Below are 21,695 nucleotides of genomic sequence, written 5' to 3' on the forward strand. Positions count from 1 at the left end.
GGCATTTATTTCATTTTCTTAACCTTCTTCTTATCCTTGTTATTGTAACTTTGATAATAGCAGTGGTCTCTATAATATTTCCACATACTCTACTCTTGTTCTGCTAAGTAGTTTTGGTGACTTAAAGTACAAAGCAGTAGACCTGCTGTAATAATTTATAACAGTCTATCTAATTATACATTTTTGATGCACCTATAATAAATATATATAAGTAATCAGTATTAACTGTTAGACCAATTATAAGTAAGGTTACTTACCTTACTCATATTAAAAAAAAATTAAAATCAATTCCAATAGTTTTTATTAGATTTAAACATTAAACAAAAAAAAATGTTATATAAATATTTTTGTAAAGGTTGTATTGTTTAATTATAGAATATAATAACGCCAGTAAACGAAGAAAAAGGTACACAAGATAGCATAAAATAAAAAACGATGTTTTATATCAATGACATTTATTTCATTGTATGTACAAAATCTTATATATCTAATCGTTTCATACAAAAGTGTCCAAATTTAAAGTGTTTGATTACTTGGAATGTTATAAGACACTATTTTTCATTTATACAATTTCTAGGATGAAAATGGTTAAGTGATTTAAAGCATTATCTTCAATACTTCGAGGCAATTAGCTACAATGATATTTTGTGTCAATTATGAATCAGTTGAATGATCAAATAAATTTTAATTTATAGATTCATAAAATATTAGGTTATTTGTCAAATTAACAGTACACAGGTCACAATTTCTAATTAATTTAAAAATTAAATAATATACCTCCCCCTTAATTCTATCATTCGCTCAATGTACAATAACTCTTTGGTATATGGTCCTAAAGCTATATTTACTTTTAAAAGGAATTTGGCCCCTTTGCAGTTGAAATAGAATGTTTAATACTATGGAACTTTAATTATCTATGCTTTTTAGAAATAAAAACACAAAATGTTGCAAAGGAGCCCAAATAATTTCAATTTCAGAGGTACACAGAGTAAATTTCATATTCAAAATGTCAGTGGGCCTCGAATATGTTTAATATTTATCGAAATTAGTCAATTTAAATAGTAATAAACTATACATGTATATATTTTTTTACAGGTGTTTGTAATGTGTGTGAATAATCTCTAAAAAAGAATGTTATTTATTAGTCGACCCTTTAACTTATTTAAAATAATTCTGAGATTAAGTATCTGCATTAAATCTACTTTTATGACAATCATAGTTCAAGGGGCCATCCATAAATTATGTTAAATAGGAAAGTAGAAGTCATATTTAAAATGAGAAAATGTGACATTATGTGACAAAAAAATCACAGTTCAAAATATTATATTTAAATAACAAAAATATTGTCTAAATAAAAATAAAATAGGTCCGTTGCTGTTTTAATTTAAGAATTTCTAGGTGTAAAATTGTTAAATATGCGACGTCACATAAACAAACGACATAATTTATTGATGCCGCTTATAAAATATTCGAATTATCATATAATTATCAACAAAGAAGAAAATATGTATGCTTATTTTATAAATCACTAGGGCCGACTGACTCCTAGCACCATAAAACAAAAAAAATCTATTTATTATCTATTATATATGTGATGAAAAATATCACATTTTAATTTAGAATATGAAAATACTGTCCATAATATCGATTTCCAACATTATTGCTTATTTTAATGAAGTTTTATTTGCAAATGATTCTAGATGTGCTTAATCTACTATTATAAATAAAATATTGAAGACTACAAATGTTTTGATCAAAATGATGACACTTCGTGCAAGATGTCAATTATTAAATATTAATACTTGATATATAAAATAAATGCCAAAAAAAGGCAAATGGAGTAAATGCCAAAAAACAAATTATAACAAAATTGATAAAAGAATAATAATTGATAAAAGAATGATAGTAAATAGGAAATAGTATGTGTGTGGGTTTGATTTATATAATAATATTTGTATTAAGTACAAAAATCTTTAAAATAAATGATTAATTGTGTTGTGAAAATATTTTAGAGTAATTAAAAAATAAATTACGGGTCATATCACATTTGTGGGACCACCTTTAACTTTAACCACTTTGTTACATCACATTATTTTGCAAATACAATATACAAAACACAATTTTGACTACATACTATTTTAATTTAATAATTTCTAGGTGTACAATTGCCAACCATTTGTGACGTCACTTGTCAGATGATAGATGGAGGGGTCAAAAATATGAAATTCGTGTGACGTAATTTATGAATGAAGACGGCGTTACCTTAAACAAATTGAATTATAAATAAAAAATTGACATCTTACGAGTATCAATTCAAATTGTCTAAAACTTATTAAGATAAGTTTTCAGTGAACATTTAGGACTTGTGGTCCGACACTACAAATCATATGAAAAGCCGAATAAAAACGACAAGCTCACTTTCCTGTATAGTTTAGTAACGCTTCGAGTATAAAAATACTAAAATTAGAAAATATGAGCGTGTGCAGGGTTACGTATCAGATTCTATGTTCGATAATAATATTAGAAATTTATAATTTTAGTTGAGAATTACTTTTTAAAAATAATATGTTGTTTTTCAATATAATACAGATAAGAAAAAAATAATATTGGTGCAATTTTCGAAAATTCTTTTTAATACAAAATGTATTACAATACACACAGAATCTGATATCTAACAAGATAATTTTACCACAAAACGCAGCCTTAGGACGATTTTTACCTCCCTCTCATTCTAAGGACCTTACACAATGCCAATGCCATAATAAAGTTCCAGCGTTCAAAAAACAAGCACGCATAGCGTTTTTTTTCACTTTTCACATTATTTTGATATCACAGCACTAATCTTGCACTTCTCTATAGGGTATTTCACTTGTCACTGTGAACGATTCGAAATAATGATTGAGGAATTCGAAAGTGGGTCGTTTTTCAGGTATAGCGTCCCAACATTGCAACATAAGTCTGTATATATCGTCCGGTAGGTAATGTCCGACCGGTTTAGGCATCCTGTACCCTCTTTCCACTTGTTCTATCACTTCTTTCCCATGTAATCCTGGATAGGGTATTTGTCCATATGTAAATAGTTCCATAAGTAATATCCCGTAAGACCAAACGTCACTCTTTATAGAGAATCGTCCGTAAATAATCGCTTCAGGCGCTGTCCATTTAACTGGGAACCTGGAGCCTTGTTTTGGACAATATTCATTGTCTTCTATCACCCTCGCGAGACCGAAATCGCATATTTTGGCGACATTGTTCTCTCCTATCAAAACGTTACGGGCCGCCAAATCTCTGTGGATGAGAAGTTTTGATTCCAAATACTCCATGCCAGAAGCGACTTGCGCAGCAACGTAGACTAAATCTTCGAAATGCAGGGACTTCCCCTCACCGTTCCTTAGGAATTCTAACAAGGATCCCTTGCACATGTACTCTTGTACGATGTACACGGGCTCTTGTTGGGAACAGACCGCGTAGAGGGCGACTAAGCGTTTGTGACGGAATTTCTTCATAATGGCCGCCTCTTGAAGAAAGGCTTGTTTGGACATTGTGCCTTCTCTCAAAGTTTTTACGGCGACCTGAAATTGATAGAAAAACAAAATTCGAAAAAATTGTTTTATTTGCTTTATAAAATAATATTTAATTTATTATATGTTATCTTAGTTTTTATTTACACGATGTATGAAATGACATCGTGACATGATTTTTTGTTTACTTTGAATTTTTTTAATGTACAAACAAATGTACTGCTTAATTTCTTAATAAAATAAAAAGCAAAATATACAATTGGTAATTTTATTTTTTTAATTTAATATGTTAATTAAAACACTCCGTTCCCCACTTTCCGCCAATTATCGAGACATTGTGGTTTGACTAGTGAAAATCAAGCGGTTTTTCTTGTTACCGGAGCAGGGAAATGAAAATAATCCATTTCCCCGAATGGAAAGTTCCGCTGCGTCACGGCGGTATTATTCACTACGAATTAAATAAAAAACATACTGTGCGACAGAAATGGATTGTCTTAAGACCACCTACCCTGTTCTACCAACCATTATACGGTAAAAGTACTAATTTAGGAAAAAAAAAACGCAAACCAAAGCTAACCTCAATATTATTACACCATTTGCCATAATACACTTCGCCAAAGTTTCCCTGGCCAAGCTTCTTGATCAACTGTATCTGACTCCTGGGTATCTCCCACTTGTCCCGCAGTTCAGGCCCGAGGTCCCACATTTGAGGTTCAGGTTTTGGACAAGGCCTGGCTAACACGTGGCAGAGGCCTAACGCGTTCTCTGCAATACGTGAACGCATTTCATTCGGATTATGTTATTTTTGTGTTAGTTTTTGGCTTTGAAAATTATTTTTCAGATGAAGATACAGGAGAGGTGTAAATGAGAAATAATAAAGCTAAGTTGTATACGAGGCTTTTATTTGTTATTTTCCTCTAATAAGGCATTTTAATAAGCCTTTGACGTGTTTAGTCGTTAGATTATTATTATCGAGGTTTTTTTTGTAATAATAAGATGTTTCCGGCTTAGTAAAATACTGTAGGTATATATTATGAACTTATTAAATTAGCTATTTTAATATAATATAATATTCGTAGGAAAAATGTGTTAAAAATTCTCAAATTTTATTGATAGCTAAAATTAAAAAGACCTTCAGCAAATCTTTCAAATTTATTATTTAATTAAAAAGCAAACTTAATAACTAACTTAATTACAAATAAACTGTTTGAATAACGCCGAATATTAAATGAAAATAGGGTGAGAGTTATATTTCTATTTGTAGAATAAATATACTGAAAATCTGCTCTATAATCCTTTAAAGCTTTCAAGCCGCTTGATGGTTTCATTCAAATTAATAAATGAATTATTTATTAAAGGCCACAATTTAATGAAAATAAATTAATATTCATTGTAAGTGGAACTCGTATAGATGATATTTTCTATACGAGTATAGATTTCGTTATTTCATTACAATTTATTTTATATTAGGCAATTATTAAATTCTATAGCAAAAATATATGAAAAAATAAGCAAAAGTATCTCATATAGTCCTACCTTAGCAATAAAACTTTAAAAATATGATAATTACAAAAAGAAAGTACGTATCAAAATAAAACTCACTCGTATACGACATGACCAATGCTGGTAGACTAGGAAACGTTTGATTCGTAGCGATATAAAAACCGCCATTGTCCAAAGGCTTTATTTTATAGTGTTTAACATGGTATCCCCTTCCTTCTTCCCAGTCTTTAACACTGAGGCTGAACCCATGTGGGTTATGTTCTGCAGGTCTAACTAGAAATGTTCCTCGGGGATTGATTTCTGCTAAAAGTAATTTGTCAGCTTCTTTGCGTGATACGTGTGGGAAGAACCAACTGGAAAATAATGATTTTGTTTTAGTTTTTTTTTAATGAGAGGTGAATAATAATTTTAAAAAATGTGAATATATTGTCAAGCAAATACTTAATAACATATAACTTACAATTAAGCAGCAATAATAATATATTGAAAAAGAAATTGGATTAAATAATCAAAACAACAACAAAAAAAAAAGTTATGTTGTTGATATTCCAATTTTTGTTGACGCCAAGTCGCCAAATAACAATTAAAATCACAATCTGCATAAAACTCATCAATTTTTACTATCTTGAAAGCTCAATTTCGCGTCATTTTATAGTACATTTGTCTAACCGTAGTAATTACATGTTATTCTGTATTATGCTTTAATCAGATTTAATTATTAAAATAGTATCTAAACATTATTATAGAAAGACAAAAATACTATTTATGAATTTTACTGTATGAAAACTAACCAAAAAATTAAAAAAACAAAACCAAAACTCACTCTTCACACTCCACGGAACTCTCCTCGGCCACAAAGTTGGCCGGCACCAGTCCCTCTCGCCGCGTAGTGAGGTGGAGGACCCGCCACCAGTCCGTCTCCGCATCGCTGAGGACCTCCATGCGGTCGCCTTTGCGGAAGGAGATATCGGATTCCGCGCGTGCCGTGTACGCGCATAGTGCTTTTACCACACGCCGCCCGCCATTTGATATGCCTATGCAAATGGACATAAGCATATTTATTATTTTCTTATATGAAGATTTCTGTATGTCAAATGTCTAAATATACAACATACATGGCACGTAGATTATGGAACCTAGTGTTAGGACACTCCGTTCCCATAAGACACTTCCGTTCCTCACTATCAGTACGTGGGAATCGAACTCATAACCGTTACGTATACAGTCTCGCACGCTTGGGCACCCGCGGCACGAAGGCTTAAAAAAAAATATGCTTTGACATAATAAGGCTTTTATGCACGATTTATTTTTAATCATAAAGTGGAAACTTCAACAATGTTTTAAGTGTATGACTAATCAAAAATTGTGTAATAGGTCTAGGTATAGTATGATTTAACTTTATACATATACCTTACTTTTTATAATGGCATCCGCGACCCCACGTTAAAAATTAAAATACACTTTTAACCCAATCTTAATATACGGTAGCCATTAAGGAAATTCATAAAATAGTTAATTGTTTGAAACATTGTTTTGACTTCCTTCTACTTTACCTAACAGCTAGTCCAAATATTCTCATAAAACATTTCGTATATTTCACAAACTACGACGGGCGTTTAGATTATGAAACGAATAATTTACTCACAAACTAACTTAAATTTTGCAAAGCAACAAAGACTAGTCTCTTCTCGAAAGCTCTCTGAATATGTATCTGAATCGAGCTTTACGTACAAGCAGAGCTTTGCGTCTTATAAACATGGGCATATCTAGAGAAATTTCCTGGGTGGCCTGGTCTTTAGCTTTGCACATATTTATGGAGTGGGCACCAGACTGTTCTGGGGTGGGCACGGTACCCCCCCCCCCCATCCCCCTCTTCCTACGCCCTTGCTTATAAGTTACGGGACTCGGAAGAACTATGTGAATATTTCAAAGCAAATTAAGGCCGTCAACTTACGCATTTGTATATTCATAAAGTAGTGCGAGACAAGGGCGAGGAGGCGTAGCACCCTGGCTCAGTGCCAATTTGTGATTTAGTTTACCCGAATCCCTAACTTACTATTTATATAAGGGAAATAGTTACTTATTAAGGATATAACGTCTCGGGTACGGTAACTTCTAAATACTACGAAATCGTGGCAACTTGATATGTTTTGTTATATTATGTATACAATTTAGACAATAATATAAAGTCAATGTAGTGTTTTTGATATCATTTGCTCCTCCATTTATATTGAAATAAAGAAAAAAAAATTAAACAATTTGTTAAATTAAATATCTATTGTAATTATGAAAACATGAATGCAACGAGCTCCCATAACTGACTAACAAATCACTAACACATTACATTTCTAGTTCAAAACTTGTCATAAAACTCTCTTTCAGCGCCGCCAGTATATTTAGATAACGCTATATAATAAATTATTAACCGCTAAGTCCTTTTCAGAGCGGCTCTTACATGTTTAAATAGAGTTATTTATACCTTACAAAATTCCTAAAATAAAATATCCTCCCAACATAATCCGGGTGCTGTTTAAAGATTCATTCATAAATAATGATAAGTTACGAATTTGGACTACACAAGACTACTTTTCGTAAACATAATGGGTTTCAGGCCAGTCGTGGTGCAGGAGCACATTCATTTCTTCGCTCTGGTGTCGTGGCTAAGTGCGGCGTTGAGTTCCGACACTCAACACGATGCCTCCAGAATTCGGCAGGAAAACGGGGCACGGAGAGTCTTAACACTAGGTTCCTTCTACCTCCCCTGCTGTGTGCGGGATACAGACATTTAATATAAATACTAAAATATAGCCATTTGTTCGTTTTAAAACGATATATAACTTTAATTTCATAGCACGAACGCATTATTCGTTCGTATTTATTACAAAACGCAATATTTTAAATAGGAGTAGGTAATTACAATTATTAACCTAAAACATGATATGTACTATTTAAAGCCTGTAATAATACTTAATCAATCTTCTTTGTTTATAAACAATATCCATTTAAATTGGTGTTAATGAAATTATAAGTGTTCTATTGACACGCTCAGAAGCCATAAATAATTAAATTAAATCAAACTAAGTATTTAAAAGAAAATAATCCCATGGAAAAATATATTGTATTTTATAGTTATTCCTTATTTTCTCCGTGTTAAGATACTCCATTTTGTACGAAAAAAAGTCATTTTATTAGATATTAAACATTACGTTGTTCCGGCACATAGTAGAAAAAGTAAGGGGAACCTTATGGGAGACATACCGTTCTACAATTTTCGCCCTATTTTAAAGACATTACATGTTGAATGACGGAATTCAACGCAGCGCGTCTTGTTACCAGAGCGACGCGAAAAAGAAAATAATTAATTCTACGAAAGGCAGTCGAACCCCAATACTTACACGCCCCGGGGTTGCGCGTGCGCACGATGTCCGCGGGCCGGCGCGACACGGCCCGGTTGTTGGGCTCGCCGGTGTAGCGTGTCTCCAGCGACGGACATGTCGTGAAGCCCGCCTCGTTCTTCTTGTACGCTGGATATACTGAAATACATAATAGTTTAGTTAATATAATGAGATAGTTAATATATGTACATATATAATCAAATTAACCATTGCAAGTATATTATATTGCTGTTTTGAACTACTAAGAAGGGTAGTTTTCGATTACATTCACGTTTAAAAGACGCATAAATAACTATTTTATTGAAATTTTGAAAAAAATAAAAAAAGTACACTTCTTCAAATTAAATACTTTTCAAATTTGATAAAAAAATAATTAAAAGACATTACATATTACATAGGTACGGAAACCTCGATGGGCGAATCCGACTCGCACTTAACCAGTTTTTTTCAGTAAAATTATAAAGGCACAGCATCTCGACACATAAAATTACTTTGAAAACGGAAACCAAGTAAGCGCGTAATGACTTTCTTGGAATACAAATAAGTACTTGACGTACGTGTTACATACAGACAGACGCTTGTATGAAAACAAATTCCTATATAACATTTTTTTTTCGTCCGCACAGTTTAAAAATACATTATATAGCTGTCAAGCAGTTTCAAAATACATTACGTAAACTTTTATTTTTACTGCGAATTATGATATATATTATATAATATATAATTATCGTAAATAGCGATTACTATACAGCAAATAAATACAACTACTGGTATTTATTTGCCTAATAAAAGGTTATTCTAAACTGTACCTTAATAAACTTTGTCAAATACTTATAAGAAACCAATATATAATTTGTAATTTAAGCTCCTGTTCTATTTATAAATTGCATCAGTTGCAATTGCCTTTCTGAAACAAGAGCATCATAGTTTAGTATTAATTTAGTAATAGTTTAGGTTCCCAACAAATTAGTCATAGTTTGTTAGTGTTGGTGGCCAAAGGTATAAATAATAACGTTAAGTTTATTGCATCAGGTAAATAGCATTCCCAAAATATATATTATTATTAAAACAGAAATAAATGTAATATTTTAGGTACAATCACTATGCCCGAATAGAAAACTATATTTAAAGTACTCTTTGTACGAATTTGAAAGAATTTCATCAAGTGATAGCTATTGAATAGAAAAATATCGCCGTACCAATCTTTTCAAAAGCAACTATAGTAGATGTACGAGAAAAATAACGGGAAACTAGGGCGCGTCGACAAGAACGTATATTGAGGCAAGCATATTGATATTGCTAAGGCTACTTACACTTGACCGGAGCTAAATGGGTCTTTGGCCGGCGTTCACCTTATTATCACGATTTGTATAGCCATTCTATTGAGTAATGGCATTGATTGATGCATATTTTAGTACATGGTTCAATTCACCCAACGGTCACTAATTAGAATTAACACAATAATAGAATATCACAGAGTTCTGTATAAAAACAATATAAACATTAAATTTGAGAAAATGTCACTAGCATCAGTTGCAACAATAAGGCACCAATAAAAGAAAAAGAATAAAAGGTAAATTACTCTAGTCTTGAAGTAAAACTAAGGACATTACTAGCTGAAAAAAATAAAATAGAAAACCCATCGCTATGAACAAATAAACGCAAACAGACGTTAAATGGCGAACTTTAAACATCGTGCGAAAAATTCTCGAGCATTGTTTTGAAAGAAAATTGTTTCCGCTCGGGCATTTAAGAGTGGAAATTGCTGTATTCAATTTACATGAAGATATACAGATAAAATAAATAAATATTTTACTTCGTGATGACTTTGGACTGACTTTAAAAATTGAATTAAAGTTAACTAAGACAATTTTAATTTAAGGGAGATTATCGGTAACATAACGCCAAACATACTGAAATTTATATTAGTAAAGTCATTTAATTCTATATTAATATATTTAAAAGAAAAATAACCCTAAAAGGGAAAGTCGTTTAAGAAAATGCAAAAAAAAAATGTATGGAAATTTTATATTACAAAGAAGAAAGACATTTTGCAACTTAGGTTTTGCGCTCGCAGCTTATTTAAGACTTGCCGCAAAGAGGATTGCCTGAAAGGAGAGAGGCAAGAAATGGGAACTATCAAAGTGCAAGCAGTATACAAGTATGAACCATTAACGAAACGAAAAGGCTGCCTTACATGGTGTTTTGATTTTTCAAAAACGCTGACGCAATCTTGTGAGTGATGAAAATATTCATTGGAGTTAAGTAATAAACACTTGTATGGAACAATAGTCTTTGTTTGGACATTATATAGTATGAATATGAGGCAATACTGGTGTGAAAGATAAAAGTAAGGTCGTCCTAAACATATAATAAAAACTTCCATTTTTATATAGGTAATGTTATGGTTTTATGCAGGTTACTAAATACTTAACATTATTTATATTTACATATAGAGCTGTCAAGAATAAGATGGAAGTTGTTTGATGCTTTTGAAATTGTACAAATGACCTGTCAACAAATCTGTGATAAGCAATAGGAACAAGTACCTAAGTAAAAAAAAAAAGAGAAAAAGGAAGTTATTTGTTATTAGGTTAACTTCTATCTAATTTCAAAGGACGAAAATGTGAGTTATTAAACAAAGACACAGACAAATACAGAGTAAGAATTGGAAAACGTCTGAAGCGTATCTTAAGAGGCTTAAGCAGGAGAGAGGTAAATATTGAACTCACCCAAGGGTCTGTCGGGGTCGTGACGGCGGCTGCAGCACTTGTTACCCATGGCGCGGCCCGCCCGCTACGCCGCGCCAAGCCGCTTCTGTAACAAACAAAAGAACAAAATAAAATATAAATCAAACACTTAAATATTAGGTATTCCGTAAATTTGATTTTGAAAGCGCAGGGACCTACTACCTAATGTGGGTGCGTAAAAGCTCTGCTGGACTGTCCGAATTTTCTACCAATAAATAATATAATGTTTTATATTATTTCTTGAGTAAAACTATTTGATAAACCAGAGTGACTTTTAAACCTATCTAGGTCTAAACAGTATTTTTTAAAATAAATGCAAACAAACAGGTATAGCAACAATTTCATAAGGAACCTCGATTTTGTGTATTAACATAAGTGAAACTGAAAAATCCACGTTATAAATAATAATTAGTTACCTACTTAAAGTTTTATACATGATAACCTACTTAAATTAATACATACATTGGACAAAAGAAATCGACAAACTTCTGGATAATTTGAAATGATAAGCAGGTCAAAAGTGTCAGATACATTATCATCAATCACGCCCATATCAATATCAACATTTTTTCTTATCACTATATCAACAACAAGTTCCCACGACTCTTTCTGATAATACTAATACGTGCCCGAGAATATTAAAGCGACGAAGCGATTTATTATTACCAACTTTCCAATTTATATGATTAGAATACGATATAAAATATATAATACTAGCGGCTTCTCCTGCGTGAACTACGTTATTATTATTTTCTGTCTCCACGAGTACCTACGTCCTATAAGTGATGTCTGTGAAAAATTTGAGACTCCTAGCATTTGTAGTAACGAAGTTTCATACAAACTTTCAACCCCAAAAACAACTACTTAAAGTCGAATATTGCAAATTCCCGTCTTAGCGAGCATACGTCCTATAAGTAACTCCTATACAAAATTTCAGATTCCTAGCTCTGGTAGTTTTTGAGATTTCGTGATGAGAGAGAGTGAGTGACCTTTCGATTTTATATATATATATATATATAGATATTTTTTTTTATTTTTTTTTATTTGTATATGCATGTTTGTTTTGTTTAATAATGCATCATTTGTAAGTTCCGAATCCGCTAATTACAAATATTTGAGACCGGAATTGAAATTTTATATTTACATTTTCCCCATTCGGACAGAGCGGTGTCGAGTTCCGTTACAAACAGTTAATAATGGCGAAAGTGGGTGCACCAAAAAAATCTTCTTTGCCAACTTAACAATATACAAGAAATCATTTTTATTCCCATCAATTTCTAATATTATTTACAATATTAATTACTCAATTTCCACTGGTCAAGGGCAAGACATTTTCCACATTTGATAACAAAATTATTAATATTATAGTTTACTGTAGACAGATTATCAATTCATCAATAATCCCTCAACGTGCCGGGCGTGCACAATGACGTCCGGTCGCTTGGTGTGGAATTACGATGACATAAACGATTCTTGTTACCAATTTGACGTCTCGGCTTACGATGAACAATATTTTTTAAATAAAACGTGATATTTTAAAGGATTGGGGTATTACAATTTTGAAGTGACCAGACATTTTAAGGTGAATTTGAATGACTTGACTTTTTTGTATTGGAATGAAATAGTTATATATAACATGTGAAATGAATGTGTAAGCGCGGCTAAGCTTATACGGCGAAAGCTTCATATAAGCTCTTTCACTTAATAATGTATTTGAAAGTTAGAGCTCTCTTACTTTTAGGGGCCACTTCGACCATCTTTGGGCACAAGTGTGCGACTGTAAACGCGACACGTTGTGGGTTCGATTCCCATTGGAGGAAATGAAATATGTAATATTTTCCTTCGTTGTTCGCTCTTGTAACGAGTCAAGTGTTGAGTTTCGCCACTCAATGCCTCCAGAAATTGGCGGAAAGCGGAGAGCGGAAGTGTGTATGTTCCCAGGTTCCCTTTGTTTACCCTGCTATATGCGGGATATAGCGTGAAGATAGAACTCTCTACTACTCTTACTTAGCTTTCGCTTATGCCTTAATTCGTGTATATCGAATATAGGGCTCAATGGGCTTTCGTATAATAAAAAAATAAAATAAACACTTTGGAATTTATTAGAAAAATATATTAAATTAACAAATTTTATAAAAATTCAAAAAACGTAAATAATAAAAAAAAACACAACAACACTTACTACTTTAGTAGCGATAAGAATTAATGTAATGAATAATAAATGATATTAAAATGGACGGATACCTAGAAAGCCAGTTAACGAGCACGGCCCTTGCATCGTAATATCAAATAACAATATCACTTACAAACACTTTCCTGTTATTGGAAATATGCGTGTACGAACACTACGAACACGTAACGCACTGTTGTCGTCGACGCTATGAAATATAAGAGCGTCCATTGTAAATTGTGCTTAGAATGTACATAAAGTGAAGGAGTTTAACTTGTGTTAGGGGGGGAATTGATTGAAATTTTGTAAAATATTCACAGCAAATATATATTCAATAGTTCTAAAGGAAACTTTTAAAATGTCATTTAGAAAAATAGCACGATTCTGAAATTTCCAATGTAAGTATAGTATTAAAACGAGCTTTAAAGTATGCCGAATCATCAGCAGCATTGTTAATAATTAAGATATTAATTATAATTTCTTACAAATTTATAATAAGCAATTTTAGATACTCGCTACTTGTCTAGCTGATATAAAAATAATAATAATTTAAAATCTCGTTTTAAAAATTTGTCTTAAAATAGTAGTTTCATTTTACCTCCATTTCCTCTCCATCCATATATAAAACCAACAAGATTGCCATATTCTATTTACAGGTACAATTGGATATTTACTAACGAGTTTATTATAAAAAAATCGCATTCAAAATTCTAAAATTAGAGAAGAGGCCCTTAAACCAAAATGGAAGAAAGTAAAGGTGGCAGAGGCGCGGGGAAGGGACGCCCCACCAACCTGTTGCCTTCAATCAATACCATCAACGCAATATTATTCATATACATTCATACAGATTGTATGGAACACAACCAAATTTGTCTACAAATATTCGGACATCGGACAATGGCATGAATGCGAAAACAACCTCAATGCTCAAAAACCAAAAAAGAAAACGAAAGATTTCGTTCCAAACGTAATTTAGACTTAATACCAAATATTACCTATATTATTATTAAGATACAAAAATATTTATTGATTATTATTATTAAAAAGACCAAACCAACCAAATATGCATCAATAAAAGAGATCCAAAAACAAAATTAGTTCCAATTTAAACGAGACTACCATTTAAAGAATAACAAAAGCCTGTTTAAACAGTTACACCTAACGGAAAGATAAACGGAATGATCGATAAATGTAAACATAAAACGATTACAACTTTAATGCAAACATTTACATTGCATTCACGAGCGGGATGGCGATGTTATTAGTAATTGTTATACGACAATATAGATTTTATCAATAGTTTCACAATTTTAGAAAGGAAAGACGTATTTTGCTCCTCGCGCATGTACCGAGGGCGGTCAATAACCCGGTGGGCGGAATCTTGAACTTGAACTACATAGAAAATGTTTTGTGAAAATTTTTTTATTAAAATATATATATAATAATATTAATAAAAACGCCACATGTTTAAAAGAACAAAGCCTAAAACCACATGAATACGCTCGAAGGTCAAAACACCTTTACAATATGATAATTTATTTTTTACCTCATTTATTTCTGAGTATCACCTTCATTGTTTTTTTTATTTTATCTTTGTTTATTCTCCATGTATCTAAACATAATTTTATAAAATTATGTATTTAATTATAATTTAACTCCAAAACTTCCACGTTTTTTGTTGAGTGTATAAATTAAATAAATATTTACGAAATGTATTATGAATAGCTTGAAAAATATTGATAATCTTAAAACATATTGCCTTGCAGTGATCTAAGCTCATGTAACATCGTTAGCACGTCCAGAATACCACAAAATGAGGAAGGTAATATGATCTTCTATCATACATACATTTATGTATGAGACATTGAATATAACGATGTTCGATAATTTACATATTAAACTTTTTTAACGTCACGCTATACTCCGCACAGAGAGCTGGCTACCTAGTGTAAAGACACTCCCAGACTGTTCCCCATTTTTCCGCCAAATTTTTAACGCCTTTGCGTGTTGAGTGGGGAACTCAACGCCACGCTTTGCCTCCAAACAAGAGCGAAAAAATGAAGTGGGAGTCGAAATGGGAATCGAACACAAACTATCGTGTTTATAGTCCAATTTGAACTTCTGCGCCACGACTGGCCTCAATATTAAGCTAAATGTCTCATATATTTTTACTAACATCAACAGAAGCTTTTCAGGTAAAATATTCATGGGGAAACATTTTGTAAAAGCTGTATTATTTTCGTTAATGCAATTTCGATGTTAAATTTATTGAACATCGACATTGCATCTATTTTCAACGTAAGCTGGTGAAATATTTTTAAAATAAAAATAAATAAATGCATTATATGTATAGATATATATAAACCTACTATAAATTTATATGTTACCGTTAAGTAAATATTTACAAAAAGTGACTTACGAGTTTTGCGACCTAATTTAAATTCGCGATAAAGTTATATCCCATCAAAAACATAAATGTGAAATGAGAGTCAACTTAAATGTTAAGTACTTGTCGTCGTTCTTGACTTCATCATCAAAAAAATGGAAGATCTATACGGGTCCTGAGTTCTGTGTTCACTCGGGATAAAGCTCAAGCCCATATTATATTTGCAAGTTACAATTTTTACAGCTTGTACTGGACTATTCTGGTGATATTTGGTTTTGTGCTTGGTCGTATAAAAAGCCCTGTAAAATTATTTGAAAATCTACTTGTCAACTAATTCACGTTTGATTTCTGCCTACCCTGCAAGATCTAGGTACATAGATGGTATTTAAATCAGCTTAACGTATCAAACATGCAGAAGGGTAGGCAGAGGTAACCTAATGGTAAGCCATACGGTTCCCCATTTTTCGCCGAGCTCTGGAGGCATTGCGTGTTGAGTGGTGAAACTCAACGATGCCCTTTTGCCTCGACATCAGAGCGAAAAAATGAAAATGTAAGTTTAAATAAATATTTCATTTCCTTGAGTAGAGATCGTACCGACAATCAGTTGCGTTTACAGTCACACAACCGTGCCCCTGCAGTCCTTAGCACCACGACTGGTCTCATAGATTATAATTGAATTTAATTAAGCGCTCGAACAGCACCTGGGCTACGCTATGATTGCTTCAGGTTCAGTGTTTGTTAGTTGTTACTAGGTCCCCATAGCTCTGTTGAACTTGACAATGATTTGTGTTTAGAGGACGTGGGCCGGCAGTCGGCCGTCGGGCGCAGCTGCGGGCGAGACAATGCCTCCACGCTGCTATGATTAACGCACTCACCTCCACCGACGCGAGATCCTTGCTTTCATGTGTAATTAGTTTTTGCAAAAATAAGATGAAAATATTGTATATTTAAATATAATATACCAGTATAATGTATATTGTATAAGAAGGGTTGGTAGTTCACTGTTGCTTAATATTTTATATTAAACTTGGCCATAATAATATATACAGAATTGACTGAAAGCTATATTTGAGAATAGTTTATTCTTAACGGGCGCCTTTTAACTCCCTAACATGCAATCCCTTAAGTTATTTAATTAACAATTATCACATAAGAAAACAGTATTAGATAACATAAATATAATTAATATAAAATTACCTGCAAAACGGAAAATCCCTAACCAATAAATAATTACGTATAAACCGTATTCTTCCAAACAAGTGAACAACATTTAAATACTTAAACGGAGGACTAACGCAAATCTCAATAGTAAATATCACCAACCAAACTATAATATAAACATATCTGGAACTAAATAAATTATCGTCTCTTATCGAGAATTGACGCAATAGAATAACGCAGTGGTAAATTGTGGCACCAACGTCAGTCCATGTAACATTATAACCGGCGGTGGAGCCAGCGGAGCGCGTAACGCAAGCCATGATGAACTAGGAAGGTTTCTCAGCAGAACGACCGTTGATTATGCAGGAAAACGTCGAGTTACATGTATTTGGTACCGAGATTATTTATAATAAGCCTTATTAAAACGCCGTACACGCTCCGATGGAACTCTCAAGGCATTACAAGGCGCTATCCGGCGGAAACCGTTGCTATGAGAATCTTGTTGGGGCGTACGTCGTGTATTAAAACTTAACTTTGATAACAGATTTTGATTTTTTTAGCTTCACGCTGCGGGGCAGCGAGAGTTTAGTGTTACGACACTCCGTTCTCTACTTTTCGCCAAATTCTGGAGGCAATATATATCGACGCCATGATAAGATTTATTCAAGTAGAGATTATACCGTTATCATTTATCATTGATCTTATAAAACAAATCAATCAAGAAGCATAACTAAACAATTTGTTATGCAAGCAGCAAGTTATTTTTGATTAAAATCTAAAAGTAAAATAAAAAAAAGAATACTACCCTACATTTATGTTAGCAACATTTTATTTATAAATAACTTCGTGGTTATTTAGGACCAGTTGTGTCAGTCAGTCAACGTTTAATATTCTTTTTCATACAAAAAACCTCGACATTGTACAAAAATTTTGTAAGAGGTCAATGGACCTTACGGATGTCAAAATCTAAAAATAAACACAGGAGGCCCACTATCTCACGCTCTAAATCATCGCTCCCCTAAGACGGAAATATGTCGGACATTTCCCATCTTAACCCTCTCGGTTAAGCCATATCCTCTGACCGAAAGGTTTCAACTGTTATGTGGTTTATCGAGACCCGATAAGGGTTGCTTTTAGGATTCGAAAGGGTCTGTTTATATTGATTTTCGTCTAACAAAGACTAATGTAATGCAGTTGAATATGGCTGCAGAAATCTGTTTTACTTTGAAGGTAAACATTTTTATTTTTCAAAACTATATGGGGTATACCTACATATGTAAATATGTTACATACATCTACACGTATATACATAATATGGAGAGAATTACGTAAAGATTTTCTTTTTAATTTAATCCTTAACAGAATATACTTTTATTAAATTAGTGAATCAATTTTACATTTTTAAATATAAATTATTATAAAAAAAAATACACTTAAGAATATAAAAAACCACTCTTCCGAGGGCGGGACAAGGATCCAAGCCATCGGTGGCTAGGGCTCCAGAGAGAGGAACCTCCGCACAATACGTGCCGTCTCAAGTAATACTGCCTTCTGTATCCGGTTCTTGATCCAACAGCTAAGCGATAGCCTCTTAAGGTGTTGGTCGAGGCTTTTCGCTATTAAACCGTTAACCGAAACCACTATCGGCACAATGATAATCCTTTATCATTATGGTACCTCGATCAAATTCTATGAGAAGTATAGAATATATACCTATATTGACCACCTGGGCAATTTGGTTTATATCTAGAGATGCTGCTAGCTGAAGAAGCGGGTGAAGAATGAGTTGACAATACAACCATATAAATTTAGACAAACATCGCCTTTTTTCATCACAAACAAATATAAACTTGAAAAATAAAATTTCACATTACTCTTGTAACCAACCTATAAAATTATTATTCATTTATTACAGTGACAATAATAGCATATTTTTATGGACAATATAAAACCATCGACAAAATGGCCATACAAATCTCATTTTTGTGTTTTTTAAATAATAAGCTAAAATGAGTTAAACCATTCTTAGATAAACATACTCGTAGATTAATACCTCATATACTAATTAACAACACAACGTTCACACAAATACTACGCGTCGAGTGTACCCACACCACATATATTAGATTCTATTTGGTAATCTCGTTTCCTACGTAGATACTGATTAAATTATATTTGGTTAACCCACTTCCTCCGCCACGGGATGTTTATGTGAGAACGTGCGATGCAATGTTAACGTTCAAAACAGTCTCGAGACTTGGTGGCACAAATCTCCTCTTTCTCTCGATTAAAAACAAGGCGTAAAACAAAACAAAACAAGGCAAAAACAAAACAATTACGAAGATTATAAGGGTTGTGGATGGTTGTATAAAGGATATTAGCCTGATGTTATCGACACTACAAGGACGAACAGTTTATACATTTTAGATTTAAAGACACTATTAAAACATGAAATATATTCGGCAATCCAATATGGGATCTTAAAGTTTTAAATTAGCTATTAATTAATTAATTGAATAACTTACCAATAATAATAATAATGAAATGAAGTGACAAAACGCTTTTATTTACAATATATATTTTTTTCGCTATATAGAAGAATCGATGCGGGTATTGGTTTAGAAATGAAAGAATTCTGATACTAAACATAGCAATAACAAAAGTAAATTAAACCGATGGCGATTGACGTAAATCATTTGTAGAGTTAAATATGCGTTAAATATAAGATTCATGGTAAATTGCTACGACAAAAACTCGTTGGCGAATACAAGAGCATCCCGGAAACGCGAGTAATTTTGTAAAACTACTTTTGTTTTACGCCCGTTCACGTCATTATTTTAACGCCTAACAACACTTTTGTATTCAAAACGTGTTATTTCTTAGCTATTTGCATTTGCTATGGTGTCAGTTGAATTAATGTTTTAAATTGAGAAAACATTGTAGCCTCCTGAATCCATACCTATATTATAAATTCGCAAGTAACTCTGTCTGTCTGTCTGTCTTTTACGCAACCAGGGCCAAACGGGTAATTTAATTGTGATAAAATACTCATATAGAGATACTTGAGGGTCTCGGGATGAACATAGGATACTTTTTTTTCTCATATTTGTATAACAAATTTTCAATATATACCAATATATTAAAATACTTATTAATTTGACATGCAATTTATTCCGCCATGTTAATAACAATCGTCGCGTTGCTAAGCAATAATTTGCAAAGTTTGTTGTCAGAAAACGTCACCCAAAATGAGCTGCTTAACGCATCTCTCTATTGAAAACTGAAAAATAATTTCATAAATATATTTAATAAATATTCGTATAGTTCAAGCGGGCGTCCGCATTAGGGTCCACTAGTATTATATATATTTTAATTGTAAAACAAAAGAATAAAAAAATCATAACCCTCATTTTTGCTTCGGCGTAGTTGAGTAAATAAGGTAGGCAGATATATTGCAACGCAACAAACCAACAAGTTACGAAGCCGTATATATAACTTTAAATGGCATTATAACTCTATATTTATAAAGAACTTTAAACTTTAAATTTTTTTTAAACATTATATGAAAATTGCTATTTCCTTTATTTGTACAATTTAACAAAATGACTTTTGATTTGACGAATTAGATTTGAACTTCAAACAAAACGAAGAATATATCCGTTGTTCTTGCATGCTCTACCTCCATGTAATAAATACAATGGAGGGCAATATGGCAGGGAGTATTTTTAGCGCTCAGCTGTCAATGCACATGTTCACGGAGGAGGAGCGCCCTCCTGTCGCCGGTGGTCATAGCTGTGGGGCGCGCTCGATCAATACCACACCAGGGCTTCCCTTGCCACCGTTATGGCCCACGAAAACCTATACAATGCTTGTAATTTTGTAATCTGTGCCCAGTTGGACTTGGAAGAAAGTATATAATACAAATAAGAAATATACATGTATATAGTTTTATTGTCGTAGCATAATGATATGATCGTGTGCTAGTAACGCGACATTTGTGGGTTCTATTTACACTCGGTGAAATGAATTATTATCTATATTAATATAATGAATCGGATGAGTGTTTGTTTGTTTATATAAATGCTAAGATCTCTGGAACTACTTGTTGGAATTACATGTTTTTTTAATAATCGGTGCCCAGTTAGACTTAGAAGAACACATAATACAATACAAATAAATAAAAATTAATATCAACCTATAAATCATTTAGTCTTAGTTGTCGGTTTAAGCTGCAAAATCGTTTCGTAATTAATTCGAACAAATTACAGTTGCAACGTCTTTATCCTTACTTGCAATGCAAATGGCTTAAGCAGAATTAATATCAAGAGAACGTCTGCTGTTCCATTAGGCATGTCCAATGAGTTTAGACATTTACTGGCCAGACTGGTGACTTATCTACGTGGGCTCCGCGTACCACATAGTATAGTGTGTCGAACTGTAAACGCGACGGTTGTGAGTTCGATTCTCATTTGGGGAAGTGACTGATAATTTATTAATATTTCCATTTCTCCGCTCTGGTAACAAGGCGAACCATTGGCGTTGAAAATTTGCCGTAAAGCGGGGAACGGAGTGTCTTAACACGTTTATTTTTTATCCTGCTATATGCAGGATACAGCGTGAAAGTGGAAAAAAAAAGTTATGATGCAAGTATATTTTAATTTTAATCCACAACAGGAAATAATGTGAAACACTGTCCACCCACATTTACTCGTAATTGAAATATGGACGCTCTACTTAATTTGTAGGGAGGAATTCTAATATATGAATGCAATACAACTAAATGGGTTCCAATAAAGGGGAGAATTTCGA

General features: G+C 32.7%; 1 protein-coding gene across 5 annotated transcripts in view; it reads right to left on the reverse strand.

Moving 5' to 3' along the window:
- Window positions 1-438: 438 nt before the first annotated feature.
- Window positions 439-21,695, reverse strand: part of Src64B (Tyrosine-protein kinase Src64B) — a 61,132-nt gene continuing 39,875 nt past the window's right edge. For 4 of the 5 annotated variants that reach the window (XM_085188709.1, XM_085188711.1, XM_085188708.1 and 1 more), the window contains 6 exons: window positions 11,152-11,236; window positions 8,420-8,557; window positions 5,848-6,058; window positions 5,124-5,377; window positions 4,099-4,286; window positions 439-3,572 (listed from right to left, as the gene is read on the reverse strand). In XM_085188709.1, the coding sequence (XP_085044835.1) occupies window positions 2,838-3,572; window positions 4,099-4,286; window positions 5,124-5,377; window positions 5,848-6,058; window positions 8,420-8,557; window positions 11,152-11,200 (1,575 nt within the window). In that variant the 5' untranslated portion in view covers window positions 11,201-11,236 and the 3' untranslated portion in view covers window positions 439-2,837. The remainder of the gene's footprint in view (window positions 3,573-4,098; window positions 4,287-5,123; window positions 5,378-5,847; window positions 6,059-8,419; window positions 8,558-11,151; window positions 11,237-21,695) is intronic. The other variant, XM_085188712.1, reaches the window with a different exon arrangement.

The sequence above is a fragment of the Heliconius melpomene genome, chromosome 7 (assembly GCF_056956725.1).
Source record: "Heliconius melpomene rosina isolate 202511_hmr_F chromosome 7, ASM5695672v1, whole genome shotgun sequence".
In the NCBI taxonomy this organism is placed as follows: domain Eukaryota; kingdom Metazoa; phylum Arthropoda; class Insecta; order Lepidoptera; family Nymphalidae; genus Heliconius; species Heliconius melpomene.